The sequence below is a fragment of the Vicugna pacos genome, chromosome X, assembly GCF_048564905.1.
Source record: "Vicugna pacos chromosome X, VicPac4, whole genome shotgun sequence".
In the NCBI taxonomy this organism is placed as follows: domain Eukaryota; kingdom Metazoa; phylum Chordata; class Mammalia; order Artiodactyla; family Camelidae; genus Vicugna; species Vicugna pacos.
The window spans coordinates 43,347,519-43,367,855 of NC_133023.1; the positions used below are offsets into that span (position 1 = coordinate 43,347,519).

The 20,337-nt window shown below is 44.9% G+C and overlaps 2 protein-coding genes across 5 annotated transcripts in view; one reads left to right on the plus strand and one right to left on the minus strand.

The window, feature by feature from the left end:
- The first annotated feature begins 12,197 nt into the window (after window positions 1-12,197).
- TSR2 (TSR2 ribosome maturation factor) lies at window positions 12,198-16,959 on the plus strand. Of its 2 annotated transcripts, XM_006218263.4 has the most exons (5): window positions 12,198-12,300; window positions 12,468-12,558; window positions 15,078-15,169; window positions 15,734-15,910; window positions 16,126-16,959. In XM_006218263.4, the coding sequence occupies exons 1-5, from the start codon at window positions 12,217-12,219 to the stop codon at window positions 16,258-16,260; spliced, it is 579 nt and encodes a 192-aa protein (XP_006218325.2). In that variant the 5' UTR covers window positions 12,198-12,216; the 3' UTR covers window positions 16,261-16,959. The 2 variants fall into 2 exon arrangements, with proteins under 2 accessions (XP_006218325.2, XP_072811787.1); XM_072955686.1 differs by lacking the exon at window positions 12,468-12,558 and having other exon boundaries at window positions 12,199-12,300.
- Window positions 16,960-17,119: 160 nt separating this feature from the next.
- FGD1 (FYVE, RhoGEF and PH domain containing 1) overlaps window positions 17,120-20,337 on the minus strand; it is a 36,890-nt gene continuing 33,672 nt past the window's right edge. For all 3 annotated transcript variants that reach the window (XM_006218262.3, XM_072955684.1, XM_072955685.1), the window contains exons 15-18: window positions 20,156-20,281; window positions 19,816-19,977; window positions 18,573-18,716; window positions 17,120-18,046 (exon numbers count right to left, since the gene is read on the minus strand). In XM_006218262.3, the coding sequence (XP_006218324.2) occupies window positions 17,741-18,046; window positions 18,573-18,716; window positions 19,816-19,977; window positions 20,156-20,281 (738 nt within the window). In that variant the 3' untranslated portion in view covers window positions 17,120-17,740. The remainder of the gene's footprint in view (window positions 18,047-18,572; window positions 18,717-19,815; window positions 19,978-20,155; window positions 20,282-20,337) is intronic.

Sequence of the window (20,337 nt, forward strand, 5' to 3'; positions counted from 1 at the left end):
TATGCAGCCTCATATGAGACCACAGCCCTGGCTAATATCTTGATTGCAGCTTGTGAGATCCTCAACAAAAAACCCAGCTAAGCTGTGTCTGTACTTCTAACACATGGAAACTGTGAGATAATAAACATGTGTTGTTTTTGCCCATTGATAGATGACTGGATAAAGAAGTTGTGGTATATTTATATAATGGAATACTACTCAGCCTTTAAAAAAGAATAAAATAATGACATTTGCAGCAATATGGATGGACCTGGAGACTGTCATTTTAAGTGAAGCAAGCCAGAAAGAGAAAGAAAAATACATACAATATCACTCATATGTGGAATCTAAAAAAAAAGAAAAGAAATAAGAGGGCTCTAATGAACTCATCTACAAAACAGAAACAGACTTGCAGACATAGTAAACAATCTTATGGTTACTGGGGAAAGGGGGTGGGAAGGGATAAATTTGGGAGTTTGAGATTTGCAAATGTTAACCACTGTATATAAAAACAGATTAAAAAACAAATTTCTTCAGTATAGCGCAGGGAACTATATTCAATATCTTGTAATAACCTTTAATGAAAATAATATGAAAATGAATATATGTATATATATGCATGACTGGGACATTATGTTGTACACCAGAAATGGACACATTGTAACTGACTATACTTCAATTAAAAAAAATGTGTTGTTTTAAATTGGTAAGTTTGTGGTAGTTTGTTCTGTAGCAATAGAAAGCTAATACACCCAGCTCTGATTTCATTATCCATCATTATAATCACTCCCTTACACACATCTTTACTATTCTAGCCCTTGTGGCTGACAGACCCTAAAGTGACCCCCAGTAATCCCTACCACCTAGCGTTCATGCCCTGTGCAATCCCTTCCCCTTGAGTATTAGCAGAACCTGTGACTTGCTTCTAGCCAATAGAATATGACAAAAGTGATAGGATGTCACTCTCCTAAGACTCCATCTTAGCAGACTGGAGTTAGACTCTCTCTTGCTAGCTTTGCAGGAGTAAGCTCCCATGTTGGGAGAGGGCTGATAGAAAGGACCACATGGCGAGGAACTTGGCTTCTAGCAGCTGAGAGCCATCCCTGCCTGAATGCTAGTAAGAAAATGAGGACCTCAGTCCTAGAGCTTCAAGATGAATTCTTCCAACAACCTCAGGGAGCTTGGAATTGGATATTTAACCTAGTCAAGCCTCTGATGAGAGCGCAGCCCCAGCTGACATCTGTACTGCATCCTGATAAGACACTGAAGGAGACAACTCACCTCATTTGTTCCCAGACTCCGGACATGGAGAAACTGTAAGATAATAAATGCATGTTTTTTGAAGCCTCCAAGTTTGTGGTAATTTGTTATGCAGTGTAGAAAACTAACATAGCCACCCCCTCTCCTATTTTTATACTGACTTGGCCAAGCATAACCCAGATTAATCACAATGCCCCTCCTACTCTACAGCTGTATCAGAGCAGCTGAATGTTATTAGAGAAAACCAAAAAACTCACAAGTCCATTAATTTCACTCTATATTACTGATTTCAGACCTCAACTGGGCATTAAAGCATAGTAATCCTACTATGCTTACTTCCCCACTCTCAGAGATAACTATTTCATACTTTCTCCATGCCTCCCAAACCTCCAACATCCCAGCCTCTGTCCTCACTTTCAGCTGATCGCCTCACATCACCCTTCATTAAGAAGATAGATGTATTCAGATGGGAATTTCCTTACCTCACCACCAGATCTACAATCCTCTCAGTACCCAGCTTCCTCTACTTCTGTCCCTCCTCATACCAAAGACCAGTCCCTCCACCTCTGTGTTAGATTCCTCCCACTTATTTCAGGACTTTAGTTATTCCCATCTCCCCTGAATCACCAGTTTCTCCTCTTTTGGGCTATTCCTATCAGTGCATGCATGTGCTCTATCATCTACCACCTTTAATAGTCCTCCTTGAATTCCACGAGCTCTTCCTGCTATGCATGTTTCTCTGCTTCTTTTGCAGCCAAACTTCTCAAGATACTGGTTACATATTGCTTTCTCCACTTTACCTCCCAGTCACTCTTCAATTCCAGTCTAGTTTCATATCACTCCATGCAACTTACTCTTGTCAAAGTTACCAAAACTTCATGTTGTCAAATCCAACGGACAGGTACTTTCCTTTTCTCAACCTACTTGTCTCTCAGTGGCATTTGACACAGTCAACCAGTCTCTCCTTCTTGAAACATGTCTATTCTCATTCTTCTTTGCAGACTTGTAACTGTTGGCTTTCCATGAACTTGTAGACCTAATTGCTCCCTTATCATCTCCACTTGAATATATCATGGGCACCTGAAATTGAATGTGTCCAAACAGAAATCTTGATATTCCCCAAGTCTGTTCTTCCTGCCACCTTTCCTATCCTAGTACAACTGAGACAGGAGGAAAGGAGGTGGGACACAGCCATTGAAGGAATGACACAGCAATCAGCACCAAGATGGCAGAAAAGTCAACTCCCAATAGACCTGGAGGCCCAAGATGATGGGACATTTGACCTCCAGTGGACCTTGAGCTTCATTATACACATTGTAATGTACTAGCATGGTGAATGACACACCCACTAGCACCATGACAGTTCCAAAGCTAACCATGGAAGGTCAAGGAGAAAGCAGTGGCCCAATTCCTGGGAATCCCCGCCCCTTCCCCAAAGTAGTTGGAATAATCCTCTCATTTGTTAGCATATAAAAAATAGCAACACTGCACCTCACAGATGCTCTCTTTCTCTCTTGCCTTCCAAGATGGCCAGCAATCTATGTATGGAGTGTGTATTTACCTTTACTTCTTTACTTAACCACCCTCCCACCCTGTACATCTCTCTAAATAAATCTACTTTTACTCAACTATGGCTTACTCTTGAATTCTTTCCTGTGCAAAGCCAAGGATCCTTACTTGGTGGGGTGTGTCCCAGGGACTCAACTGAGACCTGGGACACAGCCATCACAGCCATCCTCTCACGCCCCTCGCACCACTTTTTCCTGTATCACAACTACCAGTTACTGAACTAGAAAGCTGAGAATTGTCCCTTTCCTTCACCTCTTCCACACTCAATAGTACTTATTATGGAGTACTATTGGTTTTATCCCTAAAATTTATCTTGAATTTGTCCACATCTCTCTGTCTCCACTACCATGAACCCACAGCAAACCACCATTGTGTCTTGCTTGAATTATCATAATAGCTTCTCAAGGGTGTCTCTGCTTCCACTTTTGGCCCTTTATAATTCCTTCTTCACACAAGAAGTCTTTCAAAAAAGTAAATCACGTCTTTTGATTCCCCTGCATAGATTACTTTCCATTGCATTTCCTATAACCTTGAAATGTCTTGCCATGACTCACAAGATCCTTGCTGGTGTCACACATCTGATGTCCTATAGCTCTTTTCCTCTCATATTAAATTCTGTTACTTGTTGTGTGCACAATGGGGTGGGCTGGTAACGCGGGTTGGTAAAAGAATTTACCAGTGGTTAAGTACAAGAATAGACAGGAGTCTATTGGGGTACACTGTCATAAGCAACAGTGGGCCACACAGGTGAGGGGTGCCTGCATGAGCACTGGGGTGAAGAACAGGGAAAGTTTCAACAGTTACGCTGCTATAGACAACAGTGGGCCACATAGGCAAGGGGTGCCTGTGTGAGCGCTGAGGGCCGGTTGTTGGGGTCTTTTATAAGGTCAGATCACAAGGTGCCTGATTGGCTTGTGCACAAGTCTCTGATTGGTTGTAGGTGAGGTAAGAGGTTTAGGGTCCACGAAGGGTGGTGGCATTTAACTCTCATAAGGTAGGCATTACCTGGGGCTATTAGTTTGTTAGGAGAAACATGCCCAGTAAAGAATGTACTTTATCTGCGAGTCCAGAAATGGGGGTTAAGGGACTCTGAAGGATGTCAGTGGGCCCAACATTACCCTGACCTTTGTGCTTGTTCCCATTTCTTGGAACCATCTTCCTTGTCCTCCATCACCTCCTTATGAGCACAGCTTAAATGTTACATCCCTGGTAGTGCCTTCCCTTTCCACCCTATTAAAAACTGTTCTTGCCTCCCCTGTTATCCTCACTCACATTGCAAGCCCTGTGAAAGCACAACCTTTGTCTTGTTGGCTCCCCAGTGCTTAGTGCAGTGCCAGGCACGTATTCAGCACTCAATAAATATTTGGTTAATGAGTGAATGAAGGAATGAGAGAGGCAATTTCTCTGAGGATCTGAGTACTCAATGAAGGGGCTGAGATTGGTGTGAAAGACAAAATGCACAATTAAGGGACTGATTTTATTCAGGATCTTACAATAGTCTCTACACTAATGAGAAATGTCTCAAAGAAAAGAAACGGAGACTGGGATTCTAGGGAGGCAAGTAGTGAAGGGTAGACAATCTGGGAAACTTGGAGTGATGAAGAAGGACAGAGACAGGTCTTAGCTGTCATTGAAGAGTCACTGAAGAAAGGTAGAGCTGTCTTGGAATATGTGGGAGCAGGGAAGTCCTTTGCAGTCAGCCCTTTCTCAGAGCACAAAAGGGTAGGAGAATTTTTGGACTTTCTAGGAACACAGGACTCAGATAAGCTTCAATCTTGTCATTGGTGATCTCAGTTTCAGTATAGGGGCTTAGTCTAAAGATTTCAGTCTGAAAAATCAGTTCAGGGGCCTAGTCCAGGCATTCACTCTGGGGGCCTATATTTGGGTCCCATCTGAATCCCCTGAGTGGACCATCTAGCACTATCAATCACTGCAGATAAGTCACTCTGGAGTCTTAGCCTAAGGGACTCAATCCTGGAACCTCAGTTTGGCAGATCAGTTTCAGAGAGCTCTATTTGGGAATTCTACTCTGGAGAACTCAGTTTGGAGGCACCAACTGGAGTACTCTGTCTACCAGGCACAGTCAAAGGGCTCACTATGGATGCAAGACTGGTATTCCATCCAGTGATTCATTCTAATGTTGGTACTATGAGTTTAATTTTGGGGAGAGGGTGCTCAGTGTGGCCTCAGGAGGGGGATCTGAAACTTCATTCTGCAAACTGAATCTCTTGTACACAGCCTGGGGAACTTTTCTGGGGGGCTTATGCAGGATATTTGTTCTGGGGACATCATTCTAGGGGTTTGATCTAGAAACTGTTTTGGCTACCTATCTGAAGGTTGACTGTCTAGGGTCTGAGGCACTGCTAGCTTAGCACCAGGGATCAATCTCACTGTATTGGTCAGCAAGAGCTCTACTTACATCACTCATTGTTGGATGCTCAGCATCAGGATTTGAGTTTAGAGTGCTGAGTCACTGTGGCTCAAACATCAGCCCACTCATGAGGGCTCAGCATCTCATCAGAGATGCAATTGCATGTAACAGAAAACCACCATATAAGGATGGTTTAAACAAGACAGAAGCCTTGATTTCTCATATATAAAAGCAGTCCCAAGGAACTGCCCCTTTCTTCCATTTAAATCTCATTGGCCAAAGCATCTATCTCATGGCTGTACCCAGGTGCAAGGAAGACTGGGAAATGTAGTCTTTTAGCTAGACATATGCCCACCCAGCTAAAAATATGGGTTCTGGACTTATGCCCACCCAGCTAAAAATATGGGTTCTGTTCCAAAGGAGGAAAGGAAGAATGTAAGTTGGAGTGTGACGCTAACAGCCTTGCTACACAGGTGTCTCAGCCTGAGATTCTCAGTCTGAGCCTCTGATTCTGTGGATACAATTTTGGGTACTGATTCTGGGAGTATGAATTTAGGATCAGACAGATTGGAAGTTCATTCTGGGGAATCGGTTTCATGATCACAGGTTGGGGACCTTGGTCTCAAAACTTACTTTGAAGGATTCAGTTCAATTTCTGAGTCTGTGGACCATCTGGTAGATTCAGTCTACAGATTCCCATTCTTGGAATTCTTTTATACACTCAGTCTGGGGGTGCTCAGACTATAAAATCATTCTAGTATTTTAATGTGAGAATTCAACCTGGGAGCCTGATTCTTGGGTTTTGACCTGGGGGTTCAGTCCAGGGTCTGTCTGAGCCTCTGTATTGCCAGTCTGGTGCCTCATTCTGGGCTTTGAGTTTGTGAACCCAGATTTTGGAGGCTCAATCAGAGAAAACCAGCTCAATTTTGTGGATTACACTTCAGTCATCACTTTTGTGATTCAGTGTGGAGTCCTCAGTCTGGATTGTCAGGGAACCCCCTCTCTCTGGATGCTTGTCTGGGGATTCATTTCTAGCATATGTCTTGGGAGCTCAGACACTGGTAGCTCAGTCTAGAGGCTCAATGTGGGAGCTATCTCAGGGGTATCAGTTAAGAGGACCTCATTCTGCAGGCACTTATACTGGGGGCTCAGTCTTAGCAGCTAATTCTGGGAACAGAAGCCTAAGGTTTTCAGAGTGGGAGTTCCATCTGGCAGCCTCTGGAGATTACCTGGGTTGCTCCCTCTTCCGTGCAAGCCTGAGGACTCAAACTGAGGTTTAGTTTGAGGCTAAGACCTTGAAAGCTCATCTGGGAACACTCTGGCTCCTGATCACAATCTCAAGGCTTATTCTGAAAATGGGAGTTTTGGGTCTCAGACATTGGCAGCTCAGTCTGGAGCAATTAACCTCACAGTCTCATGCCTGGGAGCTTCTGTTAGTTCTGAGAAGCAGACACCAAGATGAGATCAAATGAGTAATGATTTTATCAGGGGAAATGCCCATATGAGAAAATGGGGTGGGTGCCATAGAAGGATGGGAGAACTATCAGAAAATAATGCAGTCCGTCCCAAACTCAGGAGAGAAGGAGGGAAGGTTGAGAGAAAGTGCTACTGCTGTGCAGTGCAAGGAAGGTTTGGCAAGGCTGTTGGGGATTCCTTGAACCAAAGTCATCAAAGTATCCCTGCAACACATAGTCATTGGCTGGGAGTAGGTTGTGGGAAGAAGGGATGGATTTCGTAACACAGCAACTGGAGCTCTTGATCAGTTATGCTCCATGAAACTGAAAGGCTATGAGATGCATTCTCACGGCTACCATGGAGTGCATACTGGTGGCTCTCTCTGGGGATTCCCTCTAGGGCTCATTCTGGGCATGTTATTTGGGGGCTCAGACATTAAGTTTTCAGTCTGAGGGAACCTGTTTCATAACATGGGCTCAGGTGCTACTTTCTTCAGTGGGGGATTGTAGCTGTAGCTTCAGTTGGAACTCAGCCCAAGCCCAAGATATCATCCCCATTCTGCTTCAAGGAGCTAAGTTTGCGATCTCAGTCCTATGGCTCTGCTTAGAGGCTCATGATGGGGACATGACTTTGAGAGTTTAGATGTTAACAGTTCACTCTTGAGACACCTGAGGATTCAATATGGGAGCCTGATTTTTGGTTTAAGATAGGACTGAGCCTCTCACCAAATGAATGCCAGGCTCAGGGCTCAGTCTGAGTGGCTGGGTCAGGCTGGCTTTTGGAGGCTCAGATATTGGGAGCTCAATCTGGGGTAGTCATGCCTTAGGGTATCTTGATGTGATGACCTTACCTGGGGATCTCTATCTGGTGGGCTCTGTCTTGGAATCCCAAGCTGGGTCCTAGTCCGAAAATTTTCATCTGGAAGCACCCTCTGCATTTAAACCCTAGCAGTTCAGTTTGGCGTTTCAATTTGCATTTCAATCTTGGAGCTTAGTCTGAGGTCTCATCGTGGGGAGTGAGTTTGGGGAGTTCAGTCTTCAACAGCTCAATCTGGTCATCTTCACCTGAAGTCTTAACCTAACCTGAAATGTTTCCTCTACAATAGAGTCTAGAATAAGAGTACTTAACCTGGGATTCATGGATTTACAAAGTATCATACATAGAATTTGGAGTGTCTGTGTATTTGGATGCTAAAAAAATAATGTCTTATTTTCACTAACCTCCAATGAAACTTGGCATTTCTTTCAATAACGAAGTGGGCAACCAACAGTAGTATTAATGTACATATAACTTTATCACCAATACACAGATATTTTTCATAGCAGGTCTCATAAAATATTGTTTACAGTCACTATTAATTTGAAATTACAGTAGTCATTTAACCTGTTAGTAGATTATAGTATTTAATGCATTAATAAACACATGTATTACAATTGATTTTTGTAATATTTTGTTAACTGTATTTTCATACAATTGGTTTCTTTGTAATTCTATCTTTTATTTTATGACTTTAAAAACATTATTCTGGGAAGAGATATACTGGCTTCACCAGATTGCCAGATGGGTTCAAGGCACAGAAAAAGCAAAGTCTGTCATTTAGTATACCCAGCCTCGGGCTTCAGTTTCAAGCCTAACTGTCAGGGTTTATTCAGAAGCCTTGGTTTGTTGGAGCCCAGAGTGAGGCTCCACGTGTGGGACATTTAGCAGCCCTACTGTGGTACTGTGATTTTTAATAAATATATATTTGGTCTCTCACTCTTCCCTGGCACAGAGCTCCGTTGGAACTTCCCATGAGATGGGGAGTGACAAAAGGTGTCTTTTGTCATGTTAATGAAGTGGCCTTTGGAAAGCCTCTAGGTAACTTAAGGATGGGGGCTGGTTGAGTACAATTGAGTTCAGTTACCAGTGGCCAGTAATTTTAGCAATTGTGCCTATGTAACAACACCTCCATAAAACCCCAGAAGAACAGGTTCTGAGAGTATTTGGACTGATGAACTCGTGGAGACGCAGGGAGAGTAGCATGCTCAGAAAGCATGGAAGCTCCTTGCCCCTTCCTACATATCTTGCCCTATAAATCTCTTCCATCTGGCTGTTCCTGAGTTGTGTCCTTTTACAATAAACCAATAATCTAGTAAGTAAAATGTTCCTTTGAGTTCTGTGAGCCGCTCTAGCAAATTAATCAAATTTGAGGCTGTGAGGGTCATTGGAACCTCTGACATGTGGGCCCATAGGTCAAAAGCACAGGTGACAACCTGGACTTGGTGATTGGCATTTCTTGCTGAGGGGGGCAGTCTTGTGTGACTGAGCCCTTAACCTGTGGGATCTGGCACAATCTCCACGCAGATCCTACCAGAACTGAATTGAATTGTAGGACAGCCAACTGATGTTGGTGATGCGGGAAATCCCAACACACACACATTGCTACCCGTGACCAGAATCTAACCTGCTCTTTCATGTACGTTTGAGACCTCAGGCCCTGGGAATTCAAGCAGAAGTGCTTAATCTCAGTTTCTTGCTTTGGGCTTCTTTGAACTCAATTTAAATCTGAGTCTGCAGGAAAGAGTCTCAGGAGCTCTGTAGGAGTTTATGTCTCCTGAGATTATCAGTCTGGGAATACTCTTGATCATTACCACACACATGTGGTTGCCTGCTTCTGTGTCTTTGTATACGTTGTTTCCTCAGCATGAAAAGCTCTTTCTTTCTTTTAGAAACACACCCCTATCCCTCATGTACACAAACTCCCCATCACCTGACAATATTCCACTCAAACTTTGTCTGAGGCATCATCTCTGAGATACTGGTCATAATCCCAAGGCTGGGATTAGGCATCCCCTCTGCTGGACTCCCATGGGCCCCTGTGCTCCTTTCTCTAGCATTGCACAGAGATGGATTTGGATTTGTCATAGAACTAATAAAGCTTAAGCCTCTACACCTCCCACTTAAACAAGCCACTTCCAAGTGCCTGGTTATTGAGCCTTGTCAATTTGAGAAGTATTTAAGATTTGTCACTGCACAAGAACAGTTAAAATACATGAAATTTTATAGCTCACATGTAAAAGAAACTAGTAGAATTTTTCCAAAATTTGACAACAATCTTAAAATTTATATTTACTAATAATAAGCTGTGAAGTTGAAACTTTTCTACACTACCAATAATAAAAAAAAATTGATCAGCTGAATGGAATTAAATTCAACTGAGTTCTTTTTATTCTCTCTGGAAAATGTTATTATAAAATAATTGTTATATTTATTTACAAGAGCATTTTAAAGAGTTTTCAGCCAAAAAAAAAAAGGAAAAGTTAGAGAGGTGAGTCAGACAATATAAAAATATTTTATTTTTCTAGTTTTAAGGATGTTTGTGGCATCTGTAAGCTTTTTTAAAAATTGGAATTTGTAAATTTTAAAATTTCTTTTATAAATCTAAAGCAATACTCACTTTTACAACTGAATTTGTACTATTTTGCTTAAAGAGGGATTACAAAATTCTATCTGCTTCAGACCCTTCAAAATCTGGATTTACTCTGAGCACTGATCATACCCTATGGTCCTTGGACAATCTTGCAGGCAAGACGGTAAGCTCCTTGAGCATCTGACCAAACCCCATGACCCAGCAACACTCAGCAGAGGGCCAGGCACAGGGTAAGTGTATCAGTACTGTTTGTTAACATGGTCTAGTCCAAAATTTGCAACCTTTGCTGTAAGAGGGAAGCACCTACAATACTTTTCTAAAAACAGTTTTATTGAGATATTATTTATATCTATAAACTTCACCCATTTAAAGTGTATAATTAAATAGTTTTTAGTATATTTACAGAGTTATGCAACTATGTTAGTTTGCTGGGGCTGCCATAACAAAATACCACAGACTGCTGGCTTTATCAACAAAAATTTATTTTCTCAAAATTCTAGAAGTTTGAGATCAAGGTGTCAGCAAGTTTGGTTTCTTCTGAGGCCTTCCTCTTTGGCTTGCAGACGTCCATCTTCTCTCTGTGTTATGGCCATCTCTCTGTGTATGCATACATTTTGTGTCTCTGTGCCCTAAACTCCTCTTATAAGGACACCAATCGCACTGGATTAAGGTGCACCAATATGGCCTCATTTTACCTTAATTACCTCTTTAAAGGCTCTGCCTCAAAATACAGTCACATTCTGAGGTATTGGGAATTAGCATTTCAACATATGAATTTGGGGGTGGGGACACAACTCAGCCCCTAACAGCAACCATCATCACATCTAATTTTAGAACATTTTCATCACCCCTAAAAGAAAGCCCATATTCATTAGGAGTCATGCCCTGTTTTCACCCTCCCCTAGCCCTGGGCAACCATTAATCTGTTTTCCATCTCCACAGAGTTGCCTATTCTGTACATTTCATATAAATGATATCATACAATACATGGGCTTTTTTGACTAGTTGGTAGCAATGTCACCGCTTTCATTCCTGATTTCAGTAATTTGCGTCTTCTCTCTTTTTTAGTCAATCTACTAAAAGTTTCTCAATTTTGTTGATGTTTTAAAAAAAAGCCTGACTTTTGGTTTCACCGATATTCTCTATTATTTTTCTATTTTCTGTTACATTTTTTCTCCCTATTATTTCCTTCCTCCTGTTTGCTTTAGGATTAGTTTGTTCTTCTTTCTCATTTCCTAAGGTGGAAGCTCAGGTTATTCATCTGAAATCTTTCTTCTTTTTTTAACATGAACATTTACAGCTATAAAATTCCCTTTCAGCATTGCTTTAGCTGCACCTCATAATTTTATCTTTGTTTGTTTGTTGTTGTTGTTTGGGGGGTTGATTAGGTTTACTTACTTATTGCTGGAGGTCCTGGGGATTGAACCCAGGACCTTGTGCATGCTAACCAGGCACTCTATCAATTGAGCTATACCCTCCACCACATCTCATACTTTTTGTATGCTGTGATTCAGTTTTCAAGTCATTTCAAGACGTTCTCTGATTTCCCTTGTGATTTTTTCCTTTGACCCATTTGTTATTTATATGTGTGTTAATTTCCACGTACTTGTGAATTTCACAAATTTCTTTCTGTTACTGATTTCTAATTTCACTCCATTGTGGTCAGAGAACATACTTTGTATGATTTCAATCCTTTTAAATCTACCGAGGTCTGCTTTATGATTTAATATATGGTTTGTCCTGGAGAATGTTCCTTGTGCACTTTAGAAAAATGTGTATTGTACTGTTGCTGGGTGGAATGTTCTGTAGATTTTAAGATGCATTTTTAAAGGCAGATTTATAGACTACGCTCCCTGAGGTTGCTTATTCTGTCCCAGGGCCTGGAATCTGTATCTTTAATAAGTTCGCCACATCTTTTCTGTGCAGTACTCACGGGTCCGGAACTCATGATCCCACATGTCCTCCACTTCTGGCTTCCTTAGATTTGATTATTACGTGTGAGTAACAGCGATGGTGTCATCGATTGCTCTACAGACTTTTCTATTGCTTTAGTCTTGCTGCCAGATCAGCGGAAAGGCGAATCTGCGTTCTCAGGCTCGGCTGCCGGCTCTTTCTGCCTGGGCGGTGCTGCGCAGGGATTGGTCTGCCTGTGCATCACGTGGTCGGCGGCCGGATGATGGCGGGTGCTGCTGAAGATTCCCGAGCGCTTTTCGGAGCTGGAGTCCGCGCGGCCTTGGAGGCTTGGCCCGCCTTGCAGGTGAGTGGGGCCAGGGCTGAAAGAGAGGTTAGGGACTGAGATAGAACGGGAGTTGGCCGGGCGAGCCACCTAAGGCTTAGTTAGTTGGCCGGCGTAAGCAGGGCATTCCTGCGCCACCACAGGTCGGCTCCCGGGCTGACGTGGTGGGCTTGGGCCTGTGTTCGCAGATCGCTGTGGAGAACGGCTTCGGGGGTGTGCACAGCCAGGAGAAGGCTGAGTGGCTGGGGGGTGCAGTGGAGGAGTACTTCTTCCGCAATGGTGAGTGAATGTGAGGCGCTAGAACTTGTCTGTGTGTTGTGGGGCGGGGGAGGTTTAGGGGGTGGGCGGGGGGAGGAAGCCGGTCCTGGCGAGTCCTCACTCACTTTTGAGCAATTTCGGTTGGTACCTGAGGGCGAGGTGGAATGAACACAGACTTTGATATCAGAATCCTGAGTTCGAATGCCGTTGACTCACGTTGGACAAGTCATTTTACCCCCTGAGACTCGGTGTCCTCATTTGTAAAATGGATGTAAAAGTATCTCCTCCTCCAGCGCTGTCCAATAGAAATATAATGCCAGTCATATCATGTAAATTAAAATTTTTCAGCAGGCACTTTGATAAAGCAAATGAAGTTAATGTTATTCAACTCAGTATATTCAAAATATTTCAGCATGTAATCAGTATAAAACATTATTAGTGAGATGTTTTACATCCTTTTTTTTGGTATTGTGTTCAAAAGCTGGTGGGTATTTTGCAGTTTTAGTACATTTCAATTTGGCGTAACCACACTTTAAGTGCTCAGTAACCACATTTGACTATTTGGACAGCAGAGATCTATGCCTTTGATGTGCCTTGAGGGTCGTATAAAAATACGGGCCCTGCAGGGGGTCTTCAGCTGAGTATGAATTTTACAGAATTCTTTAATTAGTTTTTTAGCCTTGGAGATGACATAAGGTAGAGTCCTTCCTCTCAAGGAAGTTTACCATCTAGTGAGGGATCCAGATTAGTAAATTGGCGTTTATACACAGGGTGAGAGGTGTTCTAATAAAGAGGAGCTCAGGGTTCTTGGTTAATATGAGACTGGGGAGGAGGCTTCATTTGGAGATTGTTAGGGGGAGGTGGTGATTGGGCTGAGTCTTAAGGGATGAAAAGGGGTTAACTGGGTGGGGGAGGCAGAGAAACACTCAGAAATAAGTTCTGTGCTATGAGGAGATTAGATGTTATATTTGGAAAGTGGGAGGGAGCTCAGTGTTGGAGTAAGGGTGTATGTGCTTGTGTGTGTGTGGGAGGGAGGCGTGGTGGAGAATGAAGCTGGGGGTTGGGGGAGGCCCCTGGAAAAGGGTGAGACATAGAAGGCCTTATGTGCCTTTGATTTTGTCCTCTAGGCCAGCGTTTGCCACAGTGCATGCTATAGAAGACTAGTTTTGTTAGCTGTTCAGTGAAGAAAAAGCTTCTTCAAATTATATAAGAAAAGCTCTTTTCTTCAGCTCCTACTTAAGTCACAGTAACCATTAACATAATAAAGCCTTGGACAAGGATAAGAGCCACCGGAAAGAAACCTGTTTACCTTTGTTTCATTAGTTTTTTTCTGAGTAGCTTCCCTTAAAACCCAGCAAGACAGTCATTTTTCAAAAGCAAAATATGAAATACTGCAGTAGGTGATAAAAAATTCATGAGCAGGTTCTGATAGTATGAGGTTTGCTGGCTAGAAAGTTCAGGAAGTAGTCGTTATGGAGCATAGACTGGAGAGGGGAAGACTGTTTCTGTCTAGAAAATGATGAGGCCAGAACTAGGGCAATGGCAATAGTCATGGAAAAGAATGGGTGGATTAGGGCCTTGGAAATTGTTTGGCTGCAGAGGGGGAAGGAAGAGGAGGCAGGTTTCTGGGTGGATTAGGTACCTTTCATGGAATAGAAGATTGGAGAAAGAGAAGTAAGTTTGAAGGGTAAGGTAGTGGGTCTGACTTTGGATATGGAGGGTCTGAGGTACCTGTGGTACAGGTGGAGAGTAGCCTGGGTTGGAGACAGATCTGGGGGATATTAGAGTGATAGGGAAAGCCAAGGGGTTGAATGAGCTCTGCCACAGGCAAGAGAGAGCAAGGAGATTTGTGGAAGACTTCCTAATTCAGAAAAAAATAGAGCATGGGCCCATAAGGTAACTGAAGCCTACAGAGGAGGGCTCCACCAAAGTCATACCATAGGATGTTGATGTCAAGGCTGTGATGATTTCATTGTTGCAGATGCTTACATCCATTTCTTCTAACCTATCCCATTGGTCTATGGCCTTCTGTATTGTTGGAGCCATGGTTGTGAAGAGTCTTTACATTCACAAAACTTCAGCCCTTGATTGATGGAAATTAACATTATGGGTCTTCCCTGTGCTAGGCATTGTTTGGATGACTCATTGTAGTAGACCTTCAAGGAGGTTACTATTAGCCTTACTTAGCAGATGAGAAAACTGAGGCTTGGCAATGAATAAGTAATGTGCTCAAGGTCACACAGAGAGGAGGCTGGTTAAAAATTGGCCAGATGATAGATGGCAAGTGTGGATGGGATGCTGCAGGAATAGAGGGCTTGGTAGGATGCAAGTATTGGAAATTAGGAATTTTATTTAGTGTTTTTTTTTTAAATCATGTTAAAACCTGGAGTGTAGAGCATTTCAGCAAATAAAAGTCTCACCGTGTGAACCTTTACCCACCAACCAGATGTGGATCTACCAAGTAGGTATGGAAGAATAACAGTCAGAAGTGATGAAGTTGGCTGGTCTTTGACCAGAGGGCCCCTTCCTTTCCTACTCAGCTGACTTGGAGCTAGATGAGGTGGAGGACTTCCTCGGGGAGCTCATGACAAACGAGTTTGATACGGTTGTGGAGGATGGGAGTCTGCCCCAGGTGAGCATATCGTGGATACAGCTGCCATCTCCCTGCCTGCAGTCTTTCTTCTCCCCAACTGTCTGTTTTAGACCAACACTCTTGGCTATAACCACTCTTTCCTTGAGTCCTGTGCAAGAACTTCTATGACTTCTTGTTGCCTAAAGGAAAAAGTCTAGTCTCCCCGACCTTTCCAAACACCACCTCTTCTCTTTTCTCTCCATACATCACTCTCAGCTAGGTCTGTTCCTCACCCCCATCTCAAGGGCATGTCAAGCCAGGTACATTTCCACCCTGCTCTGGTTAACATCAATTCCTCTGCTGGGATTGCCTTCCCTTTTTACATCTTCTGTCTTTTAAACCTAGTCTAATGTCTTCCCTGCTAGGAGGCCCTCCTTCAATGCTTCAGGCCCTTACTGAGCCCTTCATATGTGGTTGCTTCATTAGTGAACTCCTTGGGAAGGAAAGAGCCCCATTCTCTTCTGGAAAATTCCAGACTCCTCCCCCACTCTTCCTGCAAACATGGGCTGGGTTGTATTGTAGTTTCTCTAGAAAATCCAGGCTGGTTGACTGTTTTCTTGATAGGTGAGCCAGCAGCTGCAGACCATGTTCCACCACTTCCAGAGGGGTGATAAGGATGCTCTGAAGGAGATGGCCTCTCTCATCACCCAAAGAAAATGCAGAGTCAGAGCCACTGCACTTGCAGCAGCCAAAGAGACTGATGAGGGTGAGGATGATGCAAACAGCGTGGAGGAGATGGAGGTAAAGGAGGTGCCTCTTGGGTGGGGAGATGTAGATGTTTTCAGTTTCCTGGGAGATCAGCTAATTTCAAGGGAAGTGATGGGGGGTTATATTATCCACAGAGGGCAAGAAACTTTTAAGGTCACATAGCCAATCCTGGGAAAGCTGGGAGGAGAGCCTGGGTCTCCACTGGCCACAGCTGGGAGGTGTTGTATTTTGCTCTATTTCTTCTCCAGGTCACAGCTACGAATGATGGGGCAGCTACAGATGGTATCTGCCCCGAGCCTGAACCCTCTGAACCAGGCTCCCAGACTATTAAGGAAGAGGATATAGTGGAGGATGGCTGGACCATTGTCCGGAGAAAGAAATGAGTGGGGCTGGAAACGGTTTGGGCCCTTGCTTGCTAGTTGACTGGGGACTTTTTTGGAGGGTCGTGGACCTCTGGACTGGTTACCCCATCTCTACCCTCTCCCTGTTCCCCTGTGTAGTTCCCTCCAGGGGAAGAAGAGCCCTTGGGGTGGTGGAACCTGGTTCACCAGGGCCTGAAGTTACTATCCAAGTGATAAGGCTGGGTTTCCCAGTAAAGTGCCTCTTGGGTGCAGTCATTGTGAAGAGGGAGGGATGAGTGGGTGTGGGAGTGACTGAAGGAGAAGCTAAATGCTGATTGATAGTAGGCAGGTGGATTTGTGAAGGGGAGAGGACCAGCAGGAGAAACAATATTCCTGCTGGGTCAGGAATGGTGAGATGAACATGCAAATGGAGAGATCAGATGAAGATGTGAATGAAGGTAGTTGTGGTTCATCTCTCTCTTTTCCCTACCTCCTGTCCCCCACTCCCAGAGCAGCTCTGTACCCTTGCCCAGAAATTGGAACCTCCCAGGAATGCTCTCTTCCTGCAGTCTAGCCTCCAGCCCTGGGTTCCTTCTTGAAGTCTAAGACCTTGGCTAGGTGGTGAGCTTAGGGGACCTGGGCTTTGTTTTCTGTCTCTTCTAACCTCTTTCCAAACTCCTCATCCCATCCAAGTTCTGGGATGCAGTTTAAGACCTCAATAAATAATACCTTATTGTTTAATTCGTGGCTTGACCTGTGAATAGCCTTGGAGTCAGCCTTCTGGGAGCTGAGCTTCAGAGCTCAGCAAGGGTACGGTTTCTGGGCCCACCCCAGCAGCCTGGTACTTTGGACAAACAGACAGAAGGATGAACGGAGCACAGCAGCGCTCTGAAAGTTTCCATAAGCCTGAAATAAACTGTATTTTTCTTTAAAAAACAAAACAGAGTATTCATTGTCCTCCCCCCTGTTCCCCTGTCCTGCCCGGTGGCCCTGCCATGGGTCTGGACGATACAATACTGGGTAGCCTTGGGGCCAGGTAGAAGCTGTAAGCCGTGGGAGAGGCAGGAGGGGTCTGGTCACCACCCCACATAGCATCATACGTGTGAAAACACTGGTTGAGGGGGCAGGGGTGGGCCAGGGCCATGGGGTCAGTGGCAGAGCTGGCACTTGAATCCAGATATGCTGCCTCCGGTGCTTTGGGGGGAATTGGATGGAGGCAGGATCTGTAGGGTATTGAGGAGATGGGGAAAAACGGCCTAATTCAGGCAGGTCTAGCAACAGCTCCCACCCTCCCTAGGGAAAGGATTTAAAAAAAATTAACATCACTGTAGGAATAATTTTTTAAAAGCCCAGGTTTTGTGAAAAGATGAATTAAAAAACCCAAGACCCAGCATTCAGGATTGAAAGTGCCCATGATGGGAGTTCAAGTATTGACTGAGCTGGGAGGGAGGGGGCTGGGGCCCCCAACTGGACATGGGCAGCTAGAGTGTGGGGCAGGGGGCCCCAGTTCCCCACAAACCCTCTAGGTCTTATCTCGGGTCTGGGGGGCTTCAGAGGGTTCAGCAGTGGCTCCTGAAGCTGCCACCGGTGCCTCCTCCATCTCCCTGTCCTCAGACAGTGTGGGCCCTGGGCAGAACGTGTCCCCACGGCCTGCCCGGCCAAGCACAGCCATCCAGCGCCGCTGCAGCTCCTCTGTCTCAGGACTGAAGTACCAGCTCAGGTGACTCTGGGTGATCTTGAAGACATGCCGTCTGTCAGGCCGCTCTCCAGCCTCAGGAGGCCCCACCTCAAAGCCAATGAGGGGCAGGCTGCGCTGGGCTTTCACATCCTGGGGAACAGGTACAGAGCCAGGGGTCACCTTGGGGCTGGGCTTCTCACTGGTTTTGCATCTGCTAAACCCCTCTTTTCCTTCCCCTGCTTGAGAACCTTCCGTGGCTTCACTGAGCTACAGGAAACTGCACTAGAATGCAGGCTGGTTCAAATACCTGTTGCCTTCCACACCCAAAACCAGCTGGGCTAGTCTCTAGCATATAATGCTTTCAGGCCTTTGGGCTGTTGCCCCCATCTGCATATTCTTCCCCACACCAAATTGGACCAAGCAGTGCCCTGTCTCCATTCCAGCTTCCTCTAGGAAGCTAGCCACCCCCCCCAACTCACCCCACTTTTCTCTACAAATGTTGACCTGCAATCATTCCTTGTCTCTAGCTGGTCTTTGTCCCCCAAGGGTAGGGGTTCTGATTTCACCTTAGGTTCACCTTATCCTCCAAGGCCAAGGAGATCTCAAGGACCAGGGGAAAGAGAACAGCCTGGTTTTGCCAGGTGGCTGAAAGGACCCGAAGGAATAGGATGCACACCTGAGGGGCTCCATAGATGTACAGCACCAAGGGTTCGTTCTCAGGGACCACAAACCACGCCTTGTGCCAGCCTTTCCCGCCCTTCTCCATGTAGTGCAGGAAGCTGCAGATGACGCTGTTCTCCGCAGCCACTGAGGCCTGTTTCTGTGGCCAGAGACATGGGGAGGGCATCAATGTTGATAGGAGGCCTAGCCTGGCTCCTCTTGGCTTCAACACCCCCCTAGCTTAGGGATTGTCTATTCCCATGTTCAATATTCAGAGGACGCTGAAGCTCAGGTCGCAGGAGTGATTTGCCCATTGTCACCTAGTGAGTCAGAGTCGAGATTCAAAGCCAGGCTTGTCTGCTGGACTCAGGCCACGGCTGCTGCCTCTAAGGGTTGGTGGGATGGTGTATAGCTCTCAGCAGAGACACCTAAATGCCAGTCAGGCATTCTTTCTTCCACCAGTCCATTTATTCCACAAGTCATTTACGCATTTACACTTGATCTTTTTCCTTCTTTCATCACATCCATTCCCTACACTCAGTGAGAGGCAAACTAGCATTGTAGTTAAAGGGATGGGTGGGTGGGTAGCGATCCCAGCCCTAGATGGAAATACACTGACTTGGAAGAGCATTTGGGGGCTATTGTAAGGATTAAATGAATTAATATATGCAAAGTGCTTAGAAGTCTGACACAGTAAACATTCTTTAAGTATTAAAAACCTTAATTTAGTTAAAAATCCCAAAAATGTACATATGTGCACACACCTAGAAAGACAGGAAGCACAAGTGTTAATAGTGGTAACCTCTAGGTTGAAGGAATATGGTATTTTTATTATTTTTGTTTATATTGTCTAATTTCCTTCAGTGCACATATCCTACTTTGTAATAAAAAAGGGCAACTTGTTAAAAAAAAATCCCAGCTCTGCCAGTTAACTGGCTATGTAACTTGGGCAGATAACCTCCCTGGGCCTCAGTTTTCTTGTTTGTAAAATAGGGATAGTTAATAGCATTGATAAATTACTGTGAAGGGTAGCACTCTGGACTCTGATAAATTATGGTGAAGATGAAATGTCTAAAGCACTTAAATAAAAATTACTCTTTTATTCATCCTTGGACTCATTTTACTCACTCCAAGCCTGGGTCACTTATTCAATGGATGCACATGGACTCCTAAGGTTTCAGAGATGCCCAGGCTTCAGTCACACTGGGTGGGGCCCATCTGGACGATGTGGACGGGTGAGTTGGGGATCTGGTTCTTACCTCCAGGATGGACCTCCGGCGCTGGGGTGTATGCTGGCTGCAGGCTGGGCTGCTTCCGGGCACCCCATGCAAGGCCACGTAGCAGTCAGTGCACACACGGTTGGAGCGGTTGTTGTCATAGACAAGGCGGGCCCGGAACTCGGAGCACTTCCCACAAACCACCTGGGGTGGCAAGTGGGCAAGAACAGCCTGATTCCAGTGAGCCTTTCCTGCTTCGGTATACCAACTCCCACAGCAGACTCACAGCCTCCCCCCACTTAGAGGGTGCCCACTCACAAGTGGGCCTTCAGGCTGCCAGCCTGTCCACTCCCTAGCTCGGCCCCTGCCTCCCAACACTCACATGCCCGCAGGCCTTGCAGTGGTGCCTGCGTTTGGTGATGGAATTGAAGGGCTCCTGGCAGCGCATGCACATGGTGACTTCCTTTTCTCGGATGGGCGTAGGTGCCCGCTTCCCAAGATCCACGTTCTGGAGAGAGCCAGGTCCCAGGTCAGAGACAGCTACTCCCCAGTCCAGTTCATTCA

Coding starts and splice junctions, on each gene's coding strand:
- TSR2 (XM_006218263.4), top strand. CDS start 12,217: ATGATGGCGGGTGCTGCTGAAGATTCCCGAGCGCTTTTCGGAGCTGGA. Junction 12,301..12,467: donor AGGCTTGGCCCGCCTTGCAG/GTGAGTGGGGCC, acceptor CTGTGTTCGCAG/ATCGCTGTGGAGAACGGCTT. Junction 15,911..16,125: donor ACAGCGTGGAGGAGATGGAG/GTAAAGGAGGTG, acceptor TTTCTTCTCCAG/GTCACAGCTACGAATGATGG.